Source organism: Amblyomma mixtum, chromosome 2 (genome assembly GCF_055824585.1).
Source record: "Amblyomma mixtum isolate Tamu chromosome 2, ASM5582458v1, whole genome shotgun sequence".
Classification (NCBI taxonomy): Eukaryota; Metazoa; Arthropoda; class Arachnida; order Ixodida; family Ixodidae; genus Amblyomma; species Amblyomma mixtum.
Window position 1 is genome coordinate 233,388,347 of NC_143013.1, and position 9,534 is coordinate 233,397,880.

At 45.7% G+C, this 9,534-nt stretch overlaps 1 protein-coding gene across 1 annotated transcript; it reads left to right on the forward strand.

Annotated features, from left to right (window-relative positions):
- Positions 1–3,320: 3,320 nt before the first annotated feature.
- Positions 3,321–7,001, forward strand: LOC149362973 (uncharacterized). Its single transcript, XM_089568402.1, has 4 exons — positions 3,321–4,644; positions 5,230–5,490; positions 5,591–5,851; positions 6,192–7,001. Exons 1-4 carry the CDS (start codon positions 3,321–3,323, stop codon positions 6,986–6,988), a joined length of 2,643 nt encoding a protein of 880 aa, XP_089424528.1. The 3' UTR covers positions 6,989–7,001.
- The last annotated feature ends 2,533 nt before the right edge of the window (positions 7,002–9,534 follow it).

The window sequence follows — 9,534 nt, forward strand, 5'->3', positions numbered from 1 at the left end:
ATCAGGTCCACCTTTGTAACTGTGTCACGGTGCAAAAGAGAAACAATGTGGACGATAGCAAACAGAAATGTGGATAAGTGCATGTATGATGCGCAGCCTTTGTCAAAAACATACAGCCAAAGTGCAAGTACATCATGCAGTGTGTCTCCTTTTGCATCACCTGCATTCTAAATCGGATAGGTACTCTTATCCTCACATCTCCGAAGCTTTGGACATTAGCGCTAGAGTGTCCTGCTATTTGGAATAGAAGCAAACCCTCGGGTTGCATACCTTTGACAAAAGCTGTATGCTAGAAAAGCACTTCTTGGAAAGTTTTACAAACGCTTTGCAAAACTCGTAAGTTAACTTCTCTTCAAATCAAAATCATGTATCACAGCGGCGCGTCCTGCCCGCCGGTAATACAGTGCAGCGGTCGAAAGTCCTGAAGGCAGAATAACGCAACACATCCATCCTGTAGACTTCTGATATGAGCTGAATAAGGCAATGAGGGGAGGCGCGAGACTGAAAAGCAGCAGCTCTGCAGGTGCATGCAGCAACCACGCTCAGGCAAGATACAGTAAATTTACAGTACTGCACTCAGCTTTTATTGCGCTGCCATGATGGAGGGGCTTTTACACACATGGAAGCTGACTTCGCGAGTTGTGCAAAAGACTGTTTGCACTCACTGCTAAGCACAATTTCGAGTCGAGGCAGAGATGGCTGTACAGCGTACCGTTCGCTTTGGTAGGTATGCAACTGAAGTGGCGTTAAAAATCTTCCAAAGTAAGCACTAGTTTCGGAGCACTAACACGCCTCTTCTATTTGACAACACTGCTTCGCTTAGGGAGATTTTCTCCTTGTCACCTAGCTGTTTCAGATGGACAGTACATGCACACCGGTAAGCGGCAGTGCTTTTGACTGCAGTCCCGCATGGAGTCGGTTCGATCTAGAGGGCAGCGGCCGCTGCTTGCCGCTATATACGCAGCTGAGTCATTGTGAAGGCATTGCACAAACTTTCCGAAGTGAAGGACTCACCGCCAAGCTCCACAATGTCCGCTTCATAAAAACCTTCATCGTTTGTCTCCTTGTCAGCGCTGCTGCACCAATAAACACTTTTCGCCTTCGCGAGGTCGTCGACTGATGACGGGGAGTAGCTTTTTATTAAAGAAATGTGCACAATTGCCTTAAAACCATCTTTATATTTTACGTAAGCGAACGCGGGTGATGACGAAGTCATTGTTGGTTTGACTTTGCTTGTAGCACACGTCGCAACAAGGGCAATACCTGACACATGGAGGAAGAAAAAACTCAGGAGAGGCGGCTTGACTTGTCCGGCGCAGCGGCTAAAACGCACCTCGCTTGGATTGCGCTAGCAGACAGCATAGGTATGCCCATGGTATGCCACACGCAGTGTGGATGGTGTGCGCTGGTTTTCACGGTAGTACCTTCGTGAGATTGAATGCGTCACAGTGTTCTTTCGAAGCACAGTGCGCGAACAACATAGACGGAAGGAGCAGACGAAACGTAAGCAAAACTGGAGAAAAAAAAAAACTACGCGAATGCCAGGTACTCGCAACCTCACACTACTCTCCTGTTGAAAGCGAAAAAATTCACCACATGTTGTCTATGAATTTCCATATTCCAATAAAGTTGGCCAACATGTTGGCATTGGCGTGGGTTTCTGCCCATGAAATATGGTAGAGATCTGCAAAGCGTATATAAACAGACAAGAACTAAAAAACACAAGGATTATTTTGCGGGCTGTAATAATGCTGTTGTGCCTGTTCTTATTCCATATTCTTGTGGAAGCCCCAATGTGTTATCTCTGAAATGCGTTTTTCTTTATTTGCGCGTTGATATTGCTGCGTTCGAAGCTAACAGCGCGAAAGATGGAGGAGATGATCGCGCGACTGTATTGTAAACCCGGGATGGACATGGTTCGGTGTGTGCCCCGTTACATATTCCATACACAAGCTTCATCCATGCTGCATTCACACCGAGACTGGCTGCCGCAGTGCTTGGGAAACGCGAGATATACGGCGCGTAAAGCAACTCTTGACATGTACCTACAGGTGGCGGCGCGAAAGATTTACATGTAAGCTAGGACGCCTTCCCCGGATGAAACATTACCCCGGGTCCCCCAACATCGCGCAGGAACATAATTATTCTGAACCACTATTTATCTATTAACCCAACAATAATTGAGGACTGGGAGGCGGCGCTGTCCAGCTCAACGTTTTTGGATCTAAAAACGTTGGTCCAGCTCACATTCGAACGACCAGCTATCGCTGGTGAACCGCGCAAGAGAGGCGGCAAAAGCCATATTGGTCTCCTGGATTGAGAGACGCCCAACAATTTTATGCATTAAAGGACTACAGACACCAAATCTCATTTCGCGTGTTCTGTCAAACGATGCATTAGACATTAGAATACATGGATTAACTGGTGGTATATGCCTACAACCGCTAAATAATTTAAAACTGCATTTTTCTCTCATGTTGTTTCGGTTTCATCGACTGAACGACGACTGTGGCGTCAAACTGATGTTTTGGTCATGTTGGTTGGTTTATGGGGTTTAGCGTCTCGAAGCGACTAAGGCTATGAGAGACGACATAGTGGAGGGCTCCGCAAATTTCGACCACCTGGGGTTCCTTAACGTGCACTGACATCGCACAGTACACGGGCCTCTAGAATTTCTCATGTGATCCACTATAAAAACTAATATAATCGCTGATATGTAGTTTTGCTTCACTGCTACATTTAATGCAGCCTCCGCTCCGTGTATACGAAAGTCTAACGCATCGTTTGAAAGAAGAAAACACCCGTTCTCATCCCTCCCGTTTCTCATCCCTCTGCTACAAATCTCACGAAGTCCATCTCCTGCGTGCGTTGTGCATTTCCCGTTTCTTTTTTGTATTTTTGCTCTCTGTTGACTTTTCTCTTCCCCGGCATTCTTTTATTTCTATTAATTAATTAGTTTATTCATTTCCCCAAGAAAAAAAAATCACCACAAAAACTCTCTATGCACCCCTCTTCTCGGTCGATCCCCATCTTCCTCCATGCCGATCCCCTGTTCGGGTATGCGCCATTCTACGAGGTGAAGAACAACGACTCTCCTCCCCAACGGGCATTGGCATATGCGTGGCGTTCTTTCGTCTTCTGCTGTGGAAGTGTTGGATTATCGGCGTACGCATATGTTTCCAGTTGACATTCCGAAAACTTATAGTTGAAACGAAGCGCGTACGTCCGCCCCATTTGCCGCAAGCTCCACTACTAGCGAGGGAGTACGCGCGCCAGTTCGTAACCGCAGCCTCTGCTCGGGAGACATAGCTTCGCCGATCATGAGCCAGGGAGTGCAGGAGGCAGCGCCAAAGCGTCGTAAGCTGTACTTAATCGATGCAGCGCAGCCATTTGCTGTTCCGCGCACTACGTTGTGGGCCAATAAGCAGCGGACCGTCGCGCCGGCCAGCGCGGGAGTAGCGTCCCCTAATCTTGTCCCCACACCGCAAGATGAACCTTGCGATGAACAACTGCCGGACAGTGCGCCTGGCGTGTCTTGCGAGGCCGGCACGTCAACGCAGCCAACAGTGGGCGATGTGGCCAGCAACGAGCCCGCAGTGCCTCAGCTCGGAACCTCTGGGCTGGCAGAGCTGTCAGCAGACACTGAAAGTGACTTTAGCTGCAGCACTGAAGACAGTGAGCAGGAAGAAGGCGACGAAGACGTCCAAGATGGCACTGTACCGCAATTTGATGACTGCGAGCTGTTGGCACAGTGTGTCAGGGACTTTGGGCACAAAACGTTGCCAAACTCAACAACAACGTTAGCAGAGGCGATTGTTTTGATAATGTCCTTTGTGGTGGCACATGGACTGACTTGGTCAGCGGTGAATGACATGCTCAAGTTGATTGATGCACTCTTTGGTTACCAGCGGTCAGGCTTGCCTCACAGTAAATACCTGTTCCGAAAGCTCTGGGCACCAAAGTGTGCAACAATGGTCAACACACATTATTTTTGTGAAGTGTGTACATCCCTCCTTGATCTTAATGATGGCAAACTTACTTGCAACATCTGCAAGTCATCTTCTTCCATCCGCGATGCCAGGAAGAAGGGCAGCTTTTTCGTTATCTTGGACTTGAAAAAACAGCTTTGCCACGTCATGGCACGAGTGAAGGATGTGCTCTTTACCAGTCTTTCGAAGCTGAGAGATGAAATCAATGCAGGAGGCAGACTCGTGACAGACATCGGCAACGCAGCAATGTGTCTAAGACTCCGTCAAGAGGAATGTCTGAGATGGAGTGACCTCACGCTGACAGTGAACACTGACGGAAGTCCGCTGTACAAGTCAACAAATGCGTCAATCTGGCCAATCCAACTCTGCATCAATGAACTTCCTCAGCCTAACCGCAATGATAACTGTTTTCTTGCTGGCCTGTGGTTTGGGCGAAAACACCCAGACATGCTTCTTTTCATGGGAAAATTTGTGCAAGCCCTCACAAGTGTTGGGGACATTCTGTGGCGGCATGGCTCCTTGTCATTGTCATCAAAAGCATACCTGGCATGTATATGCGTTGATGCCCCTGCTAGGGCGTCTGTTGGGAACCACGTCCAATTTAATGGACGTTTTGGCTGCCCCTGGTGTCTCAGCTGTGGACAGTTTGAAAATGGTAAGAAAGTCATACTAATATTCACTGAAGGCATTGTTTGCCAACATTCAGTAATTGTTATTACATTGATGTTCAAAGAAATAACAAGGGATGTGTTAAAATGCATGCATGTTAAACCTGGACAGTAAATGTATAATTAATATCTTTTGCTGTTGTTTAGTTCTTTTCTGAATCCATTTAATATACTCCACAAGATATCGGATGTCCATGTAATGTTTATGTTATGCTCATTAATTCATACAATCTTCACTTTTATGACAGTGGATGTCCACTTAACACAGCACTATGATAAAGCTGCTTGTTATGGGTCAGCAGTGCTGCAGATTATTATAATTATGATCAAATCAGTAAAGTACATCCAAACTTGTTATTGAAAAAGCAAGACTCGTGTGTCATCTCTTTGTCGAATTCCAACATGAATAAGTTAGCGGTTTAACCGAGAGAAGCATTTATGGTGCGCGTTTAGCATTGCAAAAGCCTATATTTTCAGGTTTGAGGGCACCATCTGTCTTAAAATATGTTGTGAATTTAGTTTTCTATGATAGGCTTTCTGAAATATAATCCTGACTCAACTTTGTTTTTTAGGGCGGCGGCTCTACGTTGAGACAGATCCCCCTGCCACAGAGAGGACAGCAGGGGGCGCACGTAGAGACATGAACCTTGCCATACAGCTGGAGACGTCAGTGAATGGTTTCAAAGGGCCATCACCTTTTACAGCTCTTGCATACCTGGACGTCGTGTGGTGCTATACTGTGGAGTATATGCACTGTGTACTCCTCGGTGTTGCAAGGCAGTTTACCGACTACTGGTTTGAATCATCCAACTGCCGGGAGCGGTACTACATAGGTGAGCACTAGCAGCCTTTCTACATGTTATGTGTATTTCACATACCTATGCCTTGAGCTATCTCCTAAGTGCAGTTGTGCACTTTCAACTTTGTTTGCAGGGCGGCCAGCTACCATAAACGCTGTCAACAAGCGCCTCCTCAGCATTAGGCCACCACATCACATCACACGCTTGCCTCGCACACTTCTGGAAAGACATTTCTGGAAGGCACATGAATGGCGAAATTGGTTGCTGTTTTACTGCATACCTTGCTGCCATGATGTGCTACCATCCAAGTATGTGACACATTTTGCTCTGCTCTGCGAGGCCATTTTCATCCTTCTGCGTGAGCAACTTTCGACTCCTTCCATCAACTATGCAGGTAAGCCTAAACTCTCCTGCCTGAAATGTTTAAATTGTAATTTTTTTGTCATTCCTATTTTCTACAGAGCGCTTTATGTGACTTGAGCCAAGGCTAAAAAAATAACAGTTGTATGATGCAGGTGCCTGAGGGCGATAAATATTTGTCATCATACTATCTAACTGTCTTTAAATTCTACCTAATTACGTAATCAGCCAAGATTAATTATGAAATTTTTTATATTGATATCTAGCGTATAAACAACAGCTTCAACTGAATGTGTTTGTATTCGCGTAAATCAAATGCTATTTATGTGAGACCGCACCTACATGTAAAACTGGATGCTGCTACTTCGTTTCAGATCACCTCCTGCGGCGTTTCGTCAGCCGGGCTGCAGGACTGTATGGCGAACACTGCATGAGTTTTAATGTTCACCAACTGACACACTTGGCGCAGGCTGCCCGTAACTTCGGTCCATTGTGGGCCCACTCAGCTTTTGTTTTTGAGAGTGGGAACGGCCATATTGTAAAGCTAGTAACAGCTGCAAATGGTGTGCCTGACCAGATCATAGAGCGGGTGATTATGGCGCAAGAATTGCAGCTGTTGCTTTCTCTGCCCGAAATCCCTGCGCAGTGCAAAATTCTGAGTGAAGAATTTATTTCTTACAAGAAGGTAGACAAGGCCCATTATGTAGGGGGTGCATACATGTTTGGCACACCCAAAGAGGTGCCTGCCATTCTTGCTCCTGAAAGAGCATGTTTGGAATCCCTTCTAGGTAGCGTACCTGAGATGCAAGAGCATTTCAGGTTTTCATATCGGGGTACCATTTTCCACAGTAAGCAGTACAAACGAAGCTGCAGAGGGGACAGTACCTGTTTTGAATCAAACAATGGTGACTGTTTCTTTATAAAGCGCATATTTGAGATCACTGATGAAAGGTCGGCATGCAATGGCGATGTTATTCTGCTTTGTGGCAAAATTGTTCCTGCAGAATCGGAAGTTGTGTTGCCGCCTCACATTACAGAGTGTTTTTTTTCTCAACAGTATCCTCTTGTTGCCTTGAATATTCTTGAGTTGTCTAAGCCTTGCATACTTTTGTCTTTCAGTGGTGAGGAAAACTTCCTCTGCAAAATTCCAAATCTTATTGAACGAGACTAGTCTGCTGCTGGGACCTGCCCATAAATGCAATAACAAAATGTGAAGAAAAAAATTTGACAATGAAAACTTTGCGAAAAAGGTCTGCTTCTCTGTATAGCAGCGTGCAGTAAACCATAAAGTAGAGAAGCCCTTCACTACTCCAAATGCTTTATCCTGGTTGTTATTACCTTAAATATGCAGTGAAGCTAGTGGTGACTTAGTGTGGTGACTTGTCTCTTACTATAATGGTCTTCATGCTGCGAATCACCAATACAAGGCTCTTCCCAGTCAGCTGACAGCTCCTGAATACCATTCAGTGTTGCAGAAGCTGTTGAACAGCTTCTTCCACAGTAGGTCATAAAATATAGTAAATGAAACAGCACAAGAACCAGCACACTACCACTCTAATTCATTGAACCAAAACAAAAAAAGGCTGCCTCACATTGCAGAGTGTTTTTTTTTTCTCAACAGTATCCGCTTGTTGCCTTGAATATTCTTGAGTTGTCTAAGCCTTGCATACTTTTGTCTTTCAGTGGTGAGGAAAACTTCCTCTGCAAAATTCCAAATCTTATTGAGCGAGACAAGTCTGCTGCTGTTGTGGACTACTTTCAAAAACTGCATGAAAATACAAGAACGAATAGACAAGAAAAGACAAACACACAGCCCAGTGTAAGCTGCACTGTCTTTGGTTTGTCTTTTTATGCAGTTTTTGAAAAAGAGATATTTGCACCAACTATCCCACTAGGAAACATTGCTAAAAAAAGTGACGTTTGCTTGACTGCTCTAAAAAAAATTTGAATTTCACCCTCCTTGCGTAGCATACATAATACAGTCATGTCGTGTTAATATCAACAGATTTAGTTACGAACAATTTTTCTGGGGATCAAACTTCTTATATGTATTTTTGCTTTCTTGATCTATGTGGAAGCTTGCTGTTTAGATGGTGGACATGGAGTAAATGCACAAGGCCTATTGGGGCCTACTTATTCTTATTCTGTGTTGATTGATGGTTAGGACAAAAGCTTGACCTCACCCATCTGTTTTGAATGCTGGACACCTTGAAAGGCAGCGTGAAATTCTAAATGCCTTAGGGACGGCCTTTTTTTGTTTTGGTTCAATGAATTAGAGTGGTAGTGTGCTGGTTCTTGTGCTGTTTCTTTTACTATATTTTATGACCTACTGTGGAAGAAGCTGTTCAACAGCTTCTGCAACACTGAATGGTATTCAGGAGCTGTCAGCTGACTGGGCAGAGCCTTGTATTGCTGATTCGCAGCATGAAGACCATTGTAGTAAGAGACAAGTCACCACACTAAGTCACCACTAGCTTCACTGCATATTTAAGGTAATAGCAACCAGGATAAAGCATTTGGAGTAGTGAAGGGCTTCTCTACTTTATGGTTTACTGCACGCTGCTATACAGAGAAGCAGACCTTTTTCGCAAAGTTTTCATTGTCAAATTTTTTTCTTCACATTTTGTTATTGCATTTATGGGCAGGTCTTCTTGGGAACTGACACTCTTGTATAAATGAGACATGACTGTACTCGTGAAGTGCGTTTTTCGGACTAAAAGTTTCAATTATGTTCCTAAATTGGCTTAGTTTTTTGGTTCATTGGGGTTTTAACGTCCCAAAGCAACTCAGGCTAGGAGGGATGCCGTAGTGGAGGGCTCCGGAAATTTCGACTACCTGGGCTTCTTTAATGTGCACTGACATCGCACAGTACACGGGCCTCTAGAATTTTGCCTCCATCGAAATTCGGCCACCGCGGCCGGGACCGAACCCACGTCTTTCGGGCCAGCAGCTGAGCGCCGTAACCACTGAGCCAATTTAAGTGTTTTGCACCACATGCTGTCTAGAGTGCATCATGCTATGTGTTAGCAACTAAATTCTATAAAAATATTGTCACGTGCTACGCATGGGCCCTGAGGAACAAAGAAGGTGTGCGCACGCTGGAAGAAAAAGAGGAACTCCAGTATCCTGCCGCTGGCGCACCAGGCTCTGGTCGACCTGTCTTGTAAATAGTATTTGTAAATAGAACCTGTAACAGTGTGGTGGAGGTGCTGGGTCGATCACCACGGACCCCTCTCGCAACCGCTGCAGCCGAAGAATCGCCGGATTGCCACCGTTGCCCGTGCAAATGCCCAAGGAAGCCGAAGCATGTCCAACCGGTGTAGCAACGGCCGCTTGAAGGTCTTGAAGCTGTGCAAAGTCGTTAATCCCAGTATGTCCGACGAAGATCGCATTGGCCATCTCCTTAAGGGCATCGTAGAGGACGTCTACAGCTGTCTTATCAGTAAAGAAAAATTAGACTCGCCCACGGATATCATCAAGCACTGCCGCACCTTTGAAGCTCTAAAGCTGCGTCGAATTACTCCCAAGTTCGGTCGCCTGCCTAACGTCATCACCGTCGCCAGCGTGGATTTCCACGAGCCTGTGAATGCTGCGACTCTCCCTGACGTCATTCGTAAAATTGTGCGTGATGAACTCTCCCGGCATCAAGATCTTGGGCGCCGCAGTGAAGTCCCGTGTGAGAGCTGTTCTCTGCAGGCGGCTCCCGCCTACCGCTCC

Excerpts from the sequence above, each read along its gene's own strand:
- LOC149362973 (XM_089568402.1), top strand. The coding sequence starts at position 3,321 with ATGAGCCAGGGAGTGCAGGAGGCAGCGCCAAAGCGTCGTAAGCTGTAC. Across the intron at positions 5,491-5,590 it reads CCGGGAGCGGTACTACATAG|GGCGGCCAGCTACCATAAAC; the intron begins GTGAGCACTAGC and ends CTTTGTTTGCAG. Across the intron at positions 5,852-6,191 it reads TCCTTCCATCAACTATGCAG|ATCACCTCCTGCGGCGTTTC; the intron begins GTAAGCCTAAAC and ends ACTTCGTTTCAG.